Genomic DNA, 18,844 nt, shown 5'->3' with positions numbered 1-18,844 from the left:
CTTAAATGATTTTCGCTATTATTTTCAACAAAACATAGAACACTGTGTTTAATTTAAATTAACCGCGTTTTTTCATCCATGGCAGATATGTGTCACATTGACAGTTAACTATAAGTCGAGTGTTGTCCACATAATCCGAAAGTAGCGATTCAGTATCGATACTTTTATCGATTCATAGTTTTTCTAATTGTAATTATTAAATTACAAAACGTAATAATAATAATTGTTATAGTGTGATTTAGATCAGGTTGGCCTAGTTAGGACTGCATACTGTCATTGAATGCATGTGCGAAAGTTTCATAAAACAGTAAGATTCTGAACTTTATAATATTCGAGGCTGGAAGATTTTAATATCAAAATTAAATAAAGATAGCTGTTTATGGCCTTCAAGAGCCGCTGATTGAACAAATAGAAAAATTTGTCGTCATCCTACAATGACAAACTAACTGTGAAATCGAACTACTGGGACATTTATAAAACGTGATGCAATGTAATTCATGATTGAATTAGTTTATTCGTGAGTTGTAATCGGATTACGTGTTGAAGTCACAAAGCAGTCTAGTTAAATAGCTAATTCACTCATTCAACAGTCACCTCTTCTTATAATTAACTATTAGTATAGAAATTGAATGTTGAAAATCATAATAACTAAACACTGACTAAGACGTTATCTATAGTCACAATTGATTGCAATTTACACATTCTTGATGTTTTCAATTTCTCGATATTAATGATCCAATATCGATATTTTCACAAGTCAGATTGTATCGGATGTTGCTTTGTATGACACATGTGCATTGTGCAACCCTATACAAAAATGATGAAATTAAAATGAAATGAAAAAGCAAATGGCCGACGACTAGAAATCGACGTCTTGAATTTGCACTAAAAAGAATCCGATTCAATTACATGAAGTATGCGCAATTTATGATCATGATTAGCAAAATAAAGCTGCTAAAGCAATAAATAACTAGAATTACTATATATTTGAGGCAAAAGCCCGTCTAAAATATCGAAATATAGAAAATACTATCTAACCCAAATAAGCAATTTGCAAAAATAAGAACCGTGCCTTCGACGGACCCACGTCCGTTTTTCATTGAGGTAAGTTCTTTTTACTTATTTTATTTACATTGTAGCGTGCATGGCTTATTGCGAGTGTTTTATCGTCCATTTAATTTTATGCACGATTCATGATTTTGAAGTGGATATTTTTAGATTAAGTTATCTGAACCTTTTATAACTATTTAAAATATTTGCCAATAAACAATAAATGAATGTTAAATGTAGAATCTAATTAATATTGAAAATATTTCGCACCATAATTGGATCCGTGAACTCTAATGACCTTTAGGTAGGTACCTATATACTATGTCCCTACCTACCTACCTACAGGATGTATCCATCAAAAAAGTCGAGTAAGTTTTTAATCATTTTTAAATAATGCCTGTTCCAGTTGATGTAATGTGAAGAGCAAGTTGGGCGGCAGCCGCCCTGGCACGATGGAGCGGTATGAGCGCGCTGACAAACGGCACAGCAAACACCACAAGGAAAAACACAAGAAGCGCGCCCACAAGAAGTACAGGAGTCACAGCGGTACCCACGAACAGTCATATGCTACTATTAACTCGGTTAAGCCCCTGGTCGAGTATTCCGACGTGAGTTCGGAGGATCTTTCCGCCCCGGAGGCTGGAGAGATCGAGAGCGAAGCGAGCTCCATAGGCAGGCACATTGCAGATGATCTGGATAGAACCAGAAAGTCGCATTCCATACGAACATTTCTTGACAACAAGATATCCGTAACCACAACGAGCCGTCGGGCTGCGGAGGAATACGCACTGACTCGTGATTCTTCTTCAGCAGCAAGGAAGAGGCGCGGGGAATATGAAGATCCTGTGCCCGAGTTTGAGGACCTCCACTATAAGAAGAAGAAGGAAAAGCGTAAGAAAGAAAAGAAGAAGAGAAAAAAGAAGTCCAAGCATAGGTCTCGTTCTGCCAGCTTGGAAAGCGTTTCTCCAGATGATAATGTTCCAGCTGGTACACCGATGCGGCCAGTTACACCTCAGCGGTACACCCATGTGCCTATCAGTGAATGGGAGAAGGCTTCGTCTCCGCTTAGAAACGGTTCCTGCTCTCCCATATCACCCACAACTCCTCCGTTGATGAGGCATGACCTGTCACCCCTGCACAGGCCAATGCATAGAGAGCCACCTCTACAAAACCCCATACTACCCTTCTCGCCACATAGAGAAAGATCACCAATCGTTAGGTAAGTAAACTTTATATTTTCGTCTAAAATAGGCATTAATTGATGTCAATGTATTTAAGTTTAATAATATAATTTATCATTTGTGTAGTTAGACTGAGATTTATAGAGCTCGCCTTGACTTTGCTCAGTGTCTTTGCTCAGACTTAGGTTTAGATTTCTATAGAGTATACTTTGAATTCCCTCAGACTTAAGACAGAGAAATTTATGTCTGTACATAAATCCTTCTTGTTTTAACACTTCCCTAAGTCTAGCAAAATCAAAATTACCACTATATAACAGCCTTAGAGGTAAAATGAGACAGATATGTCTGATGTAATATACTCGTAAATACAAGACAGATTTATGTCTCTACACTAATCTGTCTTATTTCAATACTACTGTGAGCAAAGTCAAAGAGTGCTTTGTCAAATTACTGTCTAGAGATAGTGAATTATAGGAGTGGGAGTACTTTAAAAAAAAAATATTCACAGGCTCAATGCATATTGATGCAGAGTAGTAGTGCAGGCATGCATCTTTTTTACAATGTTTCAAAGTTAACTGTTAACTCTATTTGTCCACTAGCAATAAAACTTGCAGAATTTGCCATTGTATGTCATGTCAGTGTCAATTCCTGCAAGTTTTTAGTATACAAAACTTGCAGGAGTTGACTTGCTACACGTGGACTGGGAGTTAATTGCACTGTCAAGTGGACTGAGTTAATTGCACTGGCAAGTAACTGGGCACCTGACCTAATTGTTTTCCATAAGTTTCAAAATACATAAAGTTGAATTCCCTGCCTCATATACATTAAGAGTACCTATGTAGTTGATATAAAGTTCATGAATAATGATGTTGATTCTGATGTTTTTCTCTGAATTAAATTTAGAGTATCTGTATCTTTTTCTTTTTAATATTGCTAAAAAAGGATGTCATATCCTTGTATTTGTAATCCTCCTCCATTATGTAATTTTCATATGAATTTTACATTTAAAGACTGTGCAGGCTACAAATTTAAACTTGGCTTGCAACTCGCAGTTAAAGTCCCGAGGTTTGACAGCTCTAAATTAAATTTAAAACTGTCAAACTGTATCTGTCCTTTTCATATTACATTACTAGCTGACGCCCGCGACTTCGTCCGCGTGGATTTAGGTTTTTCGAAATCCCGTAGGAACTCTTTGGTTTTCCGGGATAAAAAGTAGCCTATGTGCTAATCCAGGATATTATCTATCTCCATTCTGAATTTCAGCCAAATCCGTCCAGTAGTTTTTGCGTGAAGGAGTAACAAACATATTAGTGTGATTGAAAGAGGATGTGAATACTTTAAAATTTAGTTGTGCTCAGAATCAATAAAATTATGAATTTTAAAAGGAGATCATTATTTTTGGGCCTTTTCTGAAAGTGCCGGCCAACGAAAAAAAATGGTACGGATCGTTAGAACTAGCCATTTGGAGTAATAGTTAATATGGCAGAAAAGTTGTAGGATTGCTCTGAACCAAGTTATACAAGGTCGAAGATTCGTCATTTTCATACATTTTATTGATTTCTAAAAGTGCTGGGAAACATAAAATAATGTTAGATATTGCTAGAACTAATGATTTGAAGCAATTGTCATTATGGCCCGAAGGCTGTGGGGCCATTATATGTCGTGTTATACAAGTTATACAAAAAATTAATATACTTTGTATAATTAATTGTAACCGATTTTATGATTTTGTTACTGTTCTGATTGTTTTATACGAATTTGAATACACGTACAATTATTTTGACTCCCACGAAGTGCTGGATCAGCTGCAATGTGGACAAAATTCGTTTATACATACCTGGATTGTATGCGGCCTTGTAATACTAGGTGATTTCATCCAGCCATCTCCCAAACTTCTGCCACTGGGATATTTCCGGCGAGCTCTGTGATGAATGTACCATTTGGTTATAAGTACTGTTTACCATAGTAACTACGGGCTTGCTTCAGTCGATAGCTGCCCAAAGCAACCTGCCTCGATTCTTCTGTGAATCTAGGAAAGTCATTGAACGGAGGATGTCGGCTTCCATAGCCTGGAAATGAGCTCTTCTTCTATTATAATTATTGTGTGTGATAACAAGTTCTGCTGCTAAAACTGCTAAACTGTTTTGCGCATTGACCAGTTCATGGAATTTGTCAAGAAAATCACGTCTGTAGTACACGTTATTGTCTATCAGAACATGATAGCTGTTTAGCGATGTTACCGCGATCCTGAAATAATCGATCACGTTACTAATGCCCGGTCACTCTGATCAATCCTGAGCAAACGAAAATCTCTTTTAAAGCAATTGTTCATCACTTCCACCATCAAGCGGCAAATGGTAACAAGCTTAGATTTATTGGTTTGGTCAGTAATTAGCTGGGTTTCATTTAAATGTTTTGTTTCTAGCATTTGTGTCACATAACCGCACGCCTCAAGAAAGAAAGGCTATCTATAAAGGGCATGTACAGACAGATACAGGCACGTACATATATCTTCAGAAAAGCACTAATTACTTTTTTCAGTGAAAATCATACCCTAACCACAAGTTCCGAAACCACTAAAAGCCTTTATATTTGTTGCGATGGAACAATAATCTACACGCTGCAGCAACTTACAATGCCTAGATTTTAAATGATACCTTAAATGATATAGAAGATTTTTAGTGGATTTTTATCTTAGTCCATGGTTTTAGAGATACCATAAACAATCTTGAGGTAATCTTTCTTTCTTGAGGTGTGCGGTTATGTGGCACAAATGCCAGTAACAAAACATCAGTAAAAACCCAGCTAACTACTGACGAAGCCAATAAATCTAGACTTTTTACCATTTGCTGCTGGATAATGTAAATAATTACCGACCGCTTTGGAAGAGATTTTTGTTTACTCAGGGTTATTCAGGATTTGTATCCGGACATTAAGTAACATGATCGATTATTTCAGGATTTTGTCAGCATTGCTGAATGGCTATCATGTTCTGATAGACAACAGCGTGCATGCACGTGATTTTCTTGACGTAATCCATTACGGGCAGTGAACAAAACAGTTCAGCAGAACTTGTTATCACAAACAATATGTAATTATAATAGAAGGAGAGCTCATTTCCAGGCTATGGAAGCCAACATCCTCCATTCAATGACTTTCCTAGATGCTCAGAAGAATTGACGCAGGTTGCTTTGGGCAGCTATCGACTGAAGCAAGCCCGTAGTTACTATGGTGAACAGTACGTATAACCAAATAGTGCATTCATCACAGAGCTCGCCGGAGATATCCCACTTCCCAGTGGCAGAAGTTTGAGAGATGGCTGGAAGAGATCACCTAGTATTACAAGGCCGCATACAATTCAGGTATGTATAAACGAATTTTGTCCACATTGCAGCTGATCCAGCACTTCGTGGGAGTCAAAATAATTGTACGTGTATTCAAATTCGTATAAAACAATCAGAACTGTAACAAAATCATAAAATCGGTTGCAATTAATTATACAAAGTATATTAATTTTTTGTATAACTTGTATAACACGACATATAATGGCCCCACAGCCTTCGGGTCATAATGACAATTGCTTCAAATTATTAGTTCTAGCAATATCTAACATTATTTTATGTTTCCCAGAACTTTTAGAAATCAATAAAATGTATGAAAATGACGAATCTTCGACCTTGTATAACTTGGTTCAGAGCAATCCTACAACTTTTCTGCCATATTAACTATTACTCCAAATGGCTAGTTCTAACGATACGTACCATTTTTTTTCGTTGGCCGGCACTTTCAGAAAAGGCCCAAAAATGTATGGAGCTAGAATGATCTCCTTTCTTATTACATTGGTAAGAAAAAGATGCAAATACTCTAAAATTTAGTTGCGCTCAGAATTAGTACTATTGTGTGATAATTTCTAACAGCCTGTTCAAACTGTCATTTTGTTTCCATGCTCTCAGTATTGACTTGATGAGGTAAGTCGTTCCATTTTGTAACATGCATGCATGATTAAATGTTTTAACATTCTATATCATCATCAATAGATGAAGATCCTATCTTCAACTTGGCGCCCATTCATCATCATCTTCATCATTATCACTACCATCATCATCATTTATAATACAGTGGACCCCGGTAATTCGGAACCTGTCTAATCCAGCATCCCCTGCAATCCAAGATGTCTATTATTATTGAATTTACTTTTGACCTACGTAATGAAGTATGATTTGTACTTCACAATATTTATAAATACAGAATCTTATCGTTGGTACTGTAATTTGTCAGATTACAGATAATTTGTCATATTACTCTTTTGTAAAAAATTCCCCACTATATGGGGTCTTAGGCAGTTGCCTATAATCCGACAATTTCGGTAGTTCGACACTGCCCTGCAAAACGTTTGCCGGATTACGGGGAACCACTGTATTTTATTATTAAAGTGCAGGGAGTAATTTCTTCTGTTGTGCTATTTTTTTTTTAATATCGTATCGTAATTTTATAAGTACTTATTTCTAATCCATATTACAGAAAATTACATCAAAATTGGTTCAGCTCAACAAAAATAAACATTCTAGAAGCATACTCTGTATTTTGGTTAGAAAAAGATAAACTTTTTTAGCATGGTTATTATAATTAAAACTTGGATTCTGTTATATCCTAATATCTTTCAATTTCTTTGTAGTAAAAAAACCATATTATCTCCACTCCACACAGTCTTGTCTGTTCTTACTCTAGTGTTTTTGTAAATCTTAGGATTTACTACAGTTCAAACTTTTACAGTACAACACAGGCTTTATAAGAGCTTGAAAAGTAAGCTTATCAGTTTGAGTTTGTGTTGCTTTTTCATCTGACTCCGCCAGTTGCGACAGCATACGCAGGGTCATGTATTTTCCATCTATTCCTTCTAGAAAAAGTGATTTTCTAGGAAGAATAGATCCAAGCACATACTTGTCAGACTTCTATTTCGATCCGTTAATCGATTCATGTTCTCTAGGCGGAGGCAAAAGTCGACGACACCCCATACGCCGCTGGCGCCGCCCTACCATGAAACTGTCACCATCGACTCTGACAACGATGACTATGAGCATAGTCGACGCGACTACTGGCACGAGCCACATCGCATGTCCACTGACATCATGATTATCTCAGGTGAGCTAATAGAGCAATGCGCCGAGGAGAAGACATGAAGACAATGAGACTATGAGCACATCAGTACAATAGCCGCAGCGACTAGTGGCACGAGCAGCATCGCATGTGCGCTGACGTCATGGTTATCTCAGGTGAGCTCCATAGAGCGACGCTCCCGGGAGTAGACTTAGATGATGAGACTATGAGAACATTCGACGCGACCATTGGCATGAGTGCATTGCATGCCCGCTGACGTCATAGTTATCTCAGGTGAGCTCCGTAGAGCAAGGCGCCCAGGAGTAGACTTTTAGATGACGAGCCTGAGCTCATTTGGCGCGACTATTCACGCGAGTGCATTGCATGTCCGCTGACGTCTATGGTTATCTCAGGTGAGCTCCGTAGAGCGACGCAACGAGGAGTAGACTTATAGATGACTAGACTATGAGCACATTCGGCGCGAGTTAGAACATGAGCCACATCGCATCCCCACTGATATCATGGTTATCTTAGGTAGCTCCATAGAGCGACGTGTCGAGGAGTAGGCATGTAGATGACAGGTACATCCTCCGATTACTGGCACGAGCCACATCATATGTCATCATATCGCTAACGTCATGGTTATCTCAGCTGAGCTCCATAGAGTAACGCGCCAAGGAGTAGACATGTGTTCCAGTAGTTTGTCGGAGAGAAACATTACATATTGCATATACCTCAAAGGAAAAGGATGTTTTTTTTAATCTGTCATTTCCTTCTACCTTATTAGTAAAATATTATTAAAATGAGAATTTCTTGTTCCCGACGCCATAATATGTTGTTTTTTATTATTAATTTATTAAAAGCAGTAGTGTTTCTTGTTCAAATTGAAATCTAAAAATGTAACTAAATATTCAGGCTCATGTTGTGCGAGGACTATTAAGTGATTTATTTACGTATCGGTGTCAGTACGCAATTGAATGCACAATATATTACCATAACTTACTTCTCTAACACTGCACTGAATTTTCCCATGGTTTTATAGCCATACAAATACGAACAATTACACTATAATATTATAAAGGCGAAAGTTTGTATGTGTGTGTGTGTGTTTGTTACTCCTTCACGCAAAAACTACTGGACGGATTTGGCTGAAATTCGGAATGGAGATAGATAATATCCTGGATTAGCACATAGGCTACTTTTATCCCGGAAAACCAAAGAGTTCCCACGGGATTTCGAAAAACCTAAATCCACGCGGACGAAGTCGCGGGCGTCAGCTAGTCTGTAATATTTTTAAGTAATAATGTTTTGAATTGGTCAAAACCTTATTACTTGAGCACACAAGCAATCTTAGTGAAGTCGTATATCGATAATAATAATTCATGACAGATTTATGCGTGATTAAGGTTAAATTGAAAAGTTACTTACAAGTTTAAAAAAATTAAGTAGCTTGAATGTTGAAAAAAATGCACAGTTTTTGTAATAGTTTAACTAAAACTTTTTTGTAATTTGGCCAGATTCCCCGGTGCACGAAAGTCGGTCGCGCGATTACAGTCCGCGGCGACATCGTCGACGCAGCCCGCGTCGACGCAAAAGTCGCGAACGAGAGCGGCATCGAGATCGCCCTCACATCAGGTAACGCCCAGTTTCGTTGTTCAATAATATCATGTAATATGTCGGTAAGTTAAAAATTGTATGATCTTTTTTATAAATAATTACAGTACAGAACATTAGTTGCATTGTGTTTCATTAATAGTTTCATTGAGTTTCATTATTAGTTGCACTGAGTTTCATTATTAGTTTCATTGGACTTCATTATTAGTGGCATAAGATTTCTTTATTAGTTTCATAAAATTTCATTATTTGTTTTATAGGCTTTCATTATTAGTTTAATAAAGTTTGATTATTATTATTAATTTCATAGGGTTTCATTGGATTTCATTATCAGTTTCATATGGTTTCTTAAATAGTTTCATAGGGTTTTATTGTCAGTTTTATAGGCTTTCGTTATAAGTTTAATAGAGTTTCATTAATAGGAATGTCTGTTTCAGATCGCCTAGTCGCAGCTCTCTCAAACGTCGCCGCACGAGGTCAAGAAGCAGGCGACGCTCGTCGTCCCCGCCGAGACATCGACAGAGACACGCCGACGCTTCCAGGGACAGGCACAGGTACGAACAACTGAAATAGCCTATATAAGTTTAGATTATGACCCATTACGTAACCCGAAGCAATAAAATTATTTAAAAAAATCTCAATCCTCACTCGGCCTTGAAGACGTCAGAGTGCGCTTGTGATGTAATATACAAATACAAACGGCCAAGTGCGAGTCGCACTCGCACATGAAGGGTTCTGTACCATCGTACAAGATATTTTAAATTTTTTATGTGCAATACGACAAATTAATGACAACAGCGACATTCATTATTATGTGATTTAGTAAATTAATTTTTCGTGAACAGATTTTAATTTTTTTTTGTGTGATGTAATCACAAATTCACGGTTTGCTATAAGACTTACCTACTTGCCGAATTTCATGATTCTAGCTCAACGGGAAGTACCCTATAGGTTTTCTTGACAGACACGACAGACGGACAGACAGACAGAGAGTCAGACAGACAACAAACACTATACAGAGTTTACACCGTATATGTTTTGCAGGAGTAAACACGAATCGCCAAGTCCGCCAACGACGGCTCTACAACGTAAGATCGACTTCAAAGAGAAGATCAGCGATACGAGCCTGTTCGCCGAACTCGTCAAAGACAAACACAAACGTGCCAAGGTAATGCTGTGTACAATACTACCACTTACATAAGTTACGCTGATGTACCTGCGCAGAAATATTAATGGCGCCATAATATCCAATCACCCGCTATTGGTTGTTGACTACGCCATGTTTTGTACACGCGAACAAAGCGCGCCATAGCATGAGTCTCTTTTTTTTTTAATTTATAGACGACTAGCGCTTGGTTGCAATTAAACCTGCTAGCAGGTGATGATGCAGCCTAAGTTGGAGCGCGCTTGCCTAGAAGATGCCTATTCACTCTTGACATGAAGGGCATCCATATTAAAAGTGGAGGGGAAAATTAATGCCAGAAGGGCGTTCCATATCCTAGCAATTCAGATTGCATCCCTGTTCTTGTTTAAAGTAGCCATATCCTTCTCCAGGTACCTGATTCATATATCCATGCAAAAAATCGCGTTGATCCATTGCTCCGTGATCGAATGACTGAACCAATAAACAAACACTCTTGCGTATGTATAATATGGGTAGTGATATTAACGTGTTTTTATTTGTATATTAGAAACTACAAGAGATCCTGGAACAAAAGGAGGAGTCGCAAGGCGCCGCGTCTAGCACTGCCTCGATGTCATATAATCCTGAAACATTTACCATCGACGAGCTGTCAAATGCCACCGTTGACAGTTTAACGCAAGTAAGTAATCTTTGTATGGCGTGGTGATCTCAACATTATCAACTTTGACATAAGGTTGAAATTGGTAAAATAAAAAAGAAAGAGTAAGTTCCTGCGGTAGTGGAGCGGTGCGGGATGGGTGTGATGACGTAACGCGAGGGCTCAGTGATTCGTCAACTTGTAACAACTGTCACCCTCCCGCACCGCAGGATAGACCTCTTGTTCGAGTCAGTTCTGATAAGGCTCATAACATTTGCTTTTGACTATTCTGTTTAATGTCTCCCTCTTTTATAGTAAGCGAAATTATTAAAATATGCCGTATTTATTTGTTTTATAAAATTCGCACTTTCACAGATGTCCAAAGAAAACGGAGAAAACATAGACTCAAAGCCTGACGTAGTAGACATTCCTATGCCGTGCCCGCCCCCGTCAGATAGCGAGTCAAACCCGGTGCCGGAACCGGTTGAGTTGCCACCGCAACCGGTCCCGCCGCCGCCACCGCCGCCGCCAGAAGACCCTCCGCCTGATGAGACCACGCCCACTGCCAACGGAGAGGTTGCTGAAGTGACTGACAGCAACAGTTCAGAGGTACGGACAACAAACTAACCGGTACGGTAACGGTGCTAGAACTGGTACATTAGCTCCGGATCCGGTGAGTTACTGCCGGATCCAATCCGCGCTAGAAACAGCCGTGCAGTCGCCGGAACCGGCAATGCAGCCGCCGGAAGCGGCCATACAACCGCCGCAACCGGCATTGCAGCCGCCGGAACCACAGGTGCACTCCATTCTCTTACTCTCAATTCTTTTTTCAAGTAAGCGCTTTCGCTCGGCCTTATTTCATTTCATTTGTAACATCTTGTATCTAAACTTCAGCTTGTTTTCAAAAATGTCGTTGTACAGTTACCATAATATATTTTTGTGCTCGCTGTGCTTGCGTGTGTCAGTTATCTAAAACAGAATCCCCCCGTTTATAGCCTCCCCCAAAACCGTCGACCCCACCGCCAGTGGTACCGTCGCCAACGTTGCCCCCCCTCCCCAAAGTAGGGGGCAGCGTGGTGGACGCCGTGTTCGGGGCCAGCCAGCAGCCGGCGCCGCCCAAGCCGCGCAGTCTGACCAAACTACCCATGCCGCCTAACACACAGGTACTTGTTAGTTTGAAAATTACACACACGCACACCTACACACAAACTCGCACACCCACACCCACTCATACACACCCACACCCACTCATACACACCCACACCCACTCATACACACTCATACACACCCACACCCACTCATACACACCCACTCACACACTACCCACGCTCCCAAACTATCCATATATCCATGCCGCCTGACAGAGCTAGGTACTTGTTGTTTTGAAAATTACGCACACACACACACACACCCCCACTCACATACACAGACACACCCTCTCATGCTCCCAAACTACCCATGCCGCCAAACACACACGTTGTTTTGAAAGCTACACATACACGCATACCTACACGCTCCCACACATATTCACATATACCCATTTACACCCATTTCCACACACTCAGTCTGTTGAAATGAAATTTATTTAGCGATTTGTGAACAACTCAGATTTTTCGGATGGAAGCAATTTTCAAAACTCAATTCTGCCGGACATGGTCGCCAAACAGATCAGTTGTTTTGAGGCCGCCATCTTTAATGTTAGTGTTACACTACCAATTAAGTTCTATTTTTTTTTCTGTTGGACCGGGCATGGCGTGTCCCCACACCATCTATTGAGTAGCCGTTTTACCTAGTCTTCCTTTTGGGTCTCAATGCAGCTAACAACACTAGTTTACACTAACCAAAGATATTTAGAAAAATACATATTTTTTAAAATTTATATACATATTTTATAAATTTTATAATAATATATTTACAGGTTGAAGACTTAAAAACCCTCGCAAATGACAGCCCACTCAGCACGCCTTCACCTAGTCCTGTAAAGAAACCGGAAAAGCCAAAGCGAACAGGAATTATGAATTTGCCAATGCCACCTGGTGAGATTTTCACATAGTTTTGTTTGGGATTGGTTTGTGACTCAAAATAGTTAACGCCCACTGAGTTTTTATATTTGTCATTTATGTGTGTATTGTACATTACCATGGCAAACGTGTAAAATTCTTATAGTATAAAAATTAAAAATGAATCCCCTTGGTCGCGCTATAACTTGATAACGACTGGACCAAATTGGATAATTCTTTATTTGTTGTGTTTGTAATTGTTAAGATAAGGTTCATATGAAATATTTTTTTTGTTAAATCCACGGGAAAAGACAGTTCCCCTGGGACGCGGACAGAGTCGCGGGCAACAGCTATTTACAATAATAATTTACAATGGTAATTTGTCAAAAAATTTGTATCTCAGGGTTTCCTGACTGAATGTGTTGGCTCAACTCTGTATACCTTGACATCCCTTATTCAAACAAATAAACTATTTCATTTCATTTTGTTTTAATAAAGTTAGAGTATAGAATACGATAAAACAAGCACCAATATAAATTTTACCACTTTTCATACCAGTTATACCGGGATCTGAAGAGCTAAGCGGCGATGAATTAGATGGGTCCACGCCACCGCCCGCGCCGCGAACCACAGTTTCTACTGTAACGACACCAGTCATCCCGCACTCGCACGCACCTCAGTATTCACATGTTTTCAGCAATCGGAAATCAAGGGACGCCTCGGTAAGTAATAGTATATGATACAGCCCAAAACACAAAACTGCGATGCGACGCTGTATTTTAACTAGGTCTTATCTATTTAAGACCCTTTTTTCTATAGTTTAATTAAAAAACAATTTTCAAGATTAGAAGTAGCAAAATCCCACTTCTGATGTTAAAAATTGACGTTTCCTTAACATTAGCAAAGTATCACTAATTTGTGATGATACATCATGGTAATTTAAATATTACAAATCTCATTTCCAATAATGTTTTTTTTAGCCTAAAGTAGTTTGAAGTTTCCATGCAATAGTAGTGTGGTTCATATTTGAACCGAACTCAGTGAAATTTTGTAGACACATTCTAAAAACAATGAGCAAGTTTGAAATACACATTTTTACGGAAATATGACAACAATATACATTCACACATTTATCTATCCATCCATTCCATTCCATCAGCTATAGCCATGCTTAGACATAGGCCTTTCCAAGAGTGCGTCACCAAACACGGTCCTCCGCCTTCATCGGTCCAGCTGGTTGGAGGTCGGTTTATGTAATCAAGTCACTATAATTTTCAGGCGGGTTCAAAGCTAAAAAGGCCGCGGATATTGAAGCGGCGTGGCTCCAAAGTGGTTCCCGTTGCGACGCCCACGCACCACGCCAAGGATTGGGGGGAGAAATGTGTCGATGGCTTCCAGGTAATTATTGGGATAAATAGGGTATTTTACACCAAGTGAGGAAAATCTGACAATGTATAAACAAGATTGTAGGTTTTTAAATATCCCGTGGAAACGCTTTGATTTTCCGATAACTTTGGTTTGGAAGAAACTTATTAACGCCTTTACGTCTGTGTGCCAAAAGTGCTGTCCTTAAACATTTGTTGTTTTTTTTTTAGGTTATAACGCAAATCGGCGAAGGAACCTACGGCCAAGTGTACAAAGCGCGAGATAAGAACACGGGACAACTAGTAGCGTTAAAAAAAGTAAGATTAGAAAACGAGAAAGAAGGCTTCCCCATCACAGCTGTGAGAGAAATCAAGATCTTACGGCAGCTCAACCATAAGAATATCGTGAATTTGAGAGAAATTGTCACGGATAAACAGGATGCTTTGGACTTTAGAAAGGTTTGTTTTATACCAAAATATGAATTTTTGTAACATTAAAGTATATTGGTAATTTTTAAAATAAGAATTTATCCTAATCTATGCTAATATTATAAAGAGGTAAAGTTTTTAAGTTAGTTTGTAGGAAGTAATCTCCAGAACCACTGAACCGATTTTGAAAATTCTTTCACCAGTAGAGAGTTACTTTATTCCTGAGTGACAGTTAAAAAAAAAATAGAGATCCCTATGAAATTGTAATAAGCTATCCGTGTGAAGCTGGGGCGGGTCGAATAATACTTTATACTTCCCAAAAGCCAAGTGACTGTTTTTGTCATTAATTGTTGTTTGGACAAAATCTGTCAATAGCAATGACCTTCAATGACCTTCTCTATGGTCATGCTTAGACTAGCAGTGGCTCACGTTAAGCAATGGCAAAAGTGAATGAAGTTTTATATCAACACCTGTATAATAAATTGATAATAATTACTGCGATTTTAAGTTACTTTCGCCGTTCTGTCTTAATAAAAAAGTTCTCATTAGAAACTATTATTCATCTTTTTGTTACAGGACAAGGGATCATTCTACCTAGTCTTCGAGTATATGGACCATGATTTGATGGGCCTATTAGAATCCAAGATGGTGGACTTCACAGAGTCACACAATGCCTCAATAATGAGGCAACTACTGGACGGTCTAGCCTACTGCCATAGAAAGAACTTCTTACATCGAGACATCAAGTGTAGTAATATACTGATGAATAATAAGTGAGTGTGTGTATTTCATGGCTGTTTCCATTGGCACAGTATCGAAACTGATTTGACAGGAATAGATCCAGTGCTATCCTTTTTTCAAGTAAGCATTAAGAAAGGGATAGCAATACATTTAGATCTGTCATTTTAGTTTAGAGATAGTGTACAAAGCAATTAAAGCAAAGCTTCTGTAGCTTCGTTCATTGTAAATCCAGAAAAATGTCCTTCTATTGTGATGCTAACGGGAAATAACAATGTAACGTGCTCTCTAAAGCACGGGAAAAAGGTAACGTTCAAATTCAACATGCTCTCTGAAGCACAGAGAAAAGGTAAAGGCTGAATTCCTTCAAAGTTGATTAGTGACTTCCCATCTAATTACAACTGAGGTATCATCTAAACTACACCGCCATATTGCATCAACATCAATGATATTAATCCCAAACAATACCGTTTGGGATATCGTACTTTACGAATTAGGTTCTTAAATTTTTCTGCTTTCCCATGGGGCGTCATAATTTTCTGTGTTAAAAAGTTACATCTGTGCCAAATTTAATCAAGATTAATTCACTGAAAAGAAAATAGACAGACTAGTATGGATTGAAAATAATAATGATTGTGTAAAATAATTTCAGAGGGGAGGTGAAACTGGGTGACTTTGGTCTGGCGAGGCTATGGTCTTCTGAAGACCGGGCGCGGCCTTACACGAATAAAGTGATCACCCTATGGTACCGGCCGCCTGAATTGTTATTAGGAGAAGAGAGGTATGGACCTGCTGTTGATGTGTGGTCTATGGGCTGCATATTAGGGGAGCTGTTCCTAAAACACCCGCTTTTCCAGGTAAGATGTCATATTTTCTTATACCGTAAAATAATTGTAACTCCTAAATTAAACGTGTGCAGTATGTGATTTATTAATAATTATAAGTGAAGGGCGATGTTGGTAGTGCTTGTCTATATCGCATTGGTTCTCTAACATCAGCAAACTAACGCTTCACGCAATTTACAACAAGGCAGGACAAACATGTGCACATTTGCAGACACTTCCCTTCTACTGTCGTTAAGTATTTTTGCTCTATTTCTTAAAGAAATAAACAAGCTACACATATTCCTTTTATCATGTGTTACAAATCTTCCAGGCGAATATAGAGATGATGCAACTAGAAATGATCTCGCGCGTATGCGGCACGCCCGCGCCCGGTGTTTGGCCCAACGTAGTCAAACTGCCGCTCTGGCACACGCTGCGGCCCAAGCGATTCCACAAGCGCTGCGTGAGAGAACAGTTCGCCTTCATGCCGCCCACCGCTCTGACGCTGCTCGACCGCATGCTGGAACTCGATCCTGATAAAAGGATCACCGCTGAAGAGGCCTTGAAGAGCGCGTGGTTGAAGAACGTTGTCCCAGAACAGTGAGTCTTGTCTTTAATTTACACATCAGTGCTCAGTTTGTAGTCAACCCGGTCACTACATTCCATCGTGCATACGCTCAAAGCTATGTTTTCAGTGTGGTGATCAAGATCAACTGGTATACTACGTCAAGCGCCGTGTGGAAGGTTGTAGAGGAGGTTAAACGCTATCTAATCCTCGGTTTTTAAGGGTTATTTGATGGCATTTGACGTCCTCCACAATCTCACAACGGGATCGTAACGTTTTACCGCTCCTGAATATCCTAAATATATACATATTGTTTTAACAGTTATTGATAACAATTATTTCCCCTCTTCAAAAGATTTCTAATTTCAAATAATATAAAGAAACAAAAATTAAAAAAAAAACTTCAAAATTAGAGCTGTCTTAGGACTTCCCGAAGATTGCTTGTTTTACGCCTTCTTTGACTATTTGGCAAAAAAATTTGACGTAATGATTAAAAAATTTCAGAATGCCAGCTCCCGAACTACCGACGTGGCAAGACTGCCACGAGCTGTGGTCCAAACAGCGACGTCGGCAACAAAGGGAGCAGGAACAGCAGTCCAAACCAAAGCCCTACGGTTTCAACCAAGACGACAAATCGGACGGCTTCAACCAGTCGGACTCCAGTTATAAGAGTGAACCGTACAAATCTGACTTCAAGCCCGCAGAGACTAACCCAGAGACCGTGGGCCAAGTGAAATAGTATTTGGAGATGTATTACTACGGATATTATCAGTGAAATTTGGTGCTTAAGAGTTTTTATTATGATGAAGTATGACCAATGAGATGCAAAAGACCAGACTTTGACAAGTAGCGATTCTCGCACAACAGTCTCAACCTGTCATCTTATACGAAACTGTCAATATGACAGTTTTGTGTGAGATGACAGATTGTGACCGAGTAGCGATTAGGGTTGCAAATTGACAAAATCTTGCAGAAGTGTCAAGTGTAGCTGGCTTGAAAACTCGTTCATTAGATCTAACATTAAATGTCAATAATATATATGGGTAAAACAGCGCCCCTAACGGATATTTTTTAAAGCTCCTGTTTGGAAAAAATCTTGCGCCCGCTGCGCTCGCGGTAATGATTTACTTATTTATTATTGAACTTTGTTCAAAAATCATGTTTTACATCATAATTTAGTAGACTTTGCTTGCAAAACTTGACTTTTAGAATAGTTTGCGTCCGCGAAACTATTCTGTGGCTATGCCATGTTTTAGATGCCTTCCCAATGAGTTAGTTGTACAATGCAACACAGTTTAACAATAATACAGTTCGGAAACAGCTCCACATAGACGACCTGCCGCTGTTATCTTGTTTGAAAAAGTTTGCATTTAGACTCAATGAGTAATATAAATAATTTATTATATTTTATTAATATTTTAGGTGACGGTTCGAATTATCCTGTATCTTGACTACCAAATTTCATTTAAAATAAACATTCAAATTATTTCATGTAGGCATTATTATTTATTGTAATAAGTCAAGACACCCTCTTCCAACGGTTCGGAAAACAGATTCTACTGAGATACTACTTATTCTGGAAAGATAAATTTCCAGAATTATAAAGTTTCCATCGTTTCGCGTCCCTGCGAAATCGACTTCAAGTTATTTAAACTGTATGTTCGCTAAACTGTGATTATGGAATTAATGTTTTAGCCATTTCCTCAAATGTGTTTATATACACTATACATATTTCCAAATGATATGTTAAAAATCAAAAAGTATCGTTTAATGAATTAAAAATGAACTGTGTTTGTATAAAAATTGTTGACAGAACCAAAATTATTTTGTTTAAACCAAAGGAAAGCATGGTGCAACTTACCTATGCTTTGACCGTTTAGGTGTTTCCAAGCTTTACATTTGTTCATATTTTTTGGTTATTTTTGTAGCTCTTTCGGTTGCAAATTGTCAAAGCGAAAAATAAGACGAAAAGATGTTTGTTTGGATGTTTCTAAACAGTCATAGTCTACACCATGTCTAACTAAATTGTATAATAGAAGCTTTTTTGTATATATAGACATGTAAATATAGTAATGATTTAGCATAATTGTCGGTGTAAGAACAATAATGTTTATAATTATCAGAGAGAAATGTCTCTTGTGTAATAATATTATTTTTAGTGAATATAAAGCTAATTTCTTCCAAACATAAGGAGGTTTTAT

The 18,844-nt window shown here is 38.6% G+C and overlaps 2 protein-coding genes across 5 annotated transcripts in view; one reads left to right on the top strand and one right to left on the bottom strand.

Annotated features, from left to right (window-relative positions):
- Window positions 1-819: 819 nt before the first annotated feature.
- LOC123872397 (cyclin-dependent kinase 12) lies at window positions 820-18,744 on the top strand. 4 transcript variants are annotated; one of them, XM_045916642.1, is made up of 18 exons: window positions 820-1,104; window positions 1,457-1,596; window positions 1,864-2,269; window positions 7,219-7,373; window positions 8,846-8,963; window positions 9,380-9,496; window positions 9,987-10,110; window positions 10,634-10,765; window positions 11,099-11,332; window positions 11,719-11,886; window positions 12,642-12,759; window positions 13,282-13,445; window positions 14,002-14,121; window positions 14,319-14,546; window positions 15,093-15,289; window positions 15,907-16,111; window positions 16,410-16,678; window positions 17,148-18,744. In XM_045916642.1, exons 2-18 carry the CDS (start codon window positions 1,503-1,505, stop codon window positions 17,380-17,382), a joined length of 3,084 nt encoding a protein of 1,027 aa, XP_045772598.1. In that variant the 5' UTR covers window positions 820-1,104; window positions 1,457-1,502; the 3' UTR covers window positions 17,383-18,744. The 4 variants fall into 4 exon arrangements, with proteins under 4 accessions (XP_045772598.1, XP_045772597.1, XP_045772596.1 ...); XM_045916641.1 differs by having other exon boundaries at window positions 1,861-2,269; XM_045916640.1 differs by having other exon boundaries at window positions 1,457-2,269.
- LOC123872396 (unconventional myosin IC) overlaps window positions 17,774-18,844 on the bottom strand; it is a 61,031-nt gene continuing 59,960 nt past the window's right edge. Inside the window, exon 22 of the mRNA XM_045916636.1 lies at window positions 17,774-17,786. The gene's annotated coding sequence lies outside the window, so the exon portion shown is untranslated. The remainder of the gene's footprint in view (window positions 17,787-18,844) is intronic.

This window comes from Maniola jurtina, chromosome 15, assembly GCF_905333055.1.
Source record: "Maniola jurtina chromosome 15, ilManJurt1.1, whole genome shotgun sequence".
Lineage (NCBI taxonomy): Eukaryota > Metazoa > Arthropoda > Insecta > Lepidoptera > Nymphalidae > Maniola > Maniola jurtina.
The sequence above is the reverse complement of the archived record's forward strand: the minus strand, read 5'-3'. Positions and strand labels throughout refer to the sequence as shown.

Coding starts and splice junctions, on each gene's coding strand:
- LOC123872397 (XM_045916640.1), top strand. CDS start 1,503: ATGGAGCGGTATGAGCGCGCTGACAAACGGCACAGCAAACACCACAAG. Junction 8,964..9,379: donor CGAGATCGCCCTCACATCAG/GTAACGCCCAGT, acceptor TGTCTGTTTCAG/ATCGCCTAGTCGCAGCTCTC. Junction 9,497..9,986: donor GCTTCCAGGGACAGGCACAG/GTACGAACAACT, acceptor TATGTTTTGCAG/GAGTAAACACGAATCGCCAA.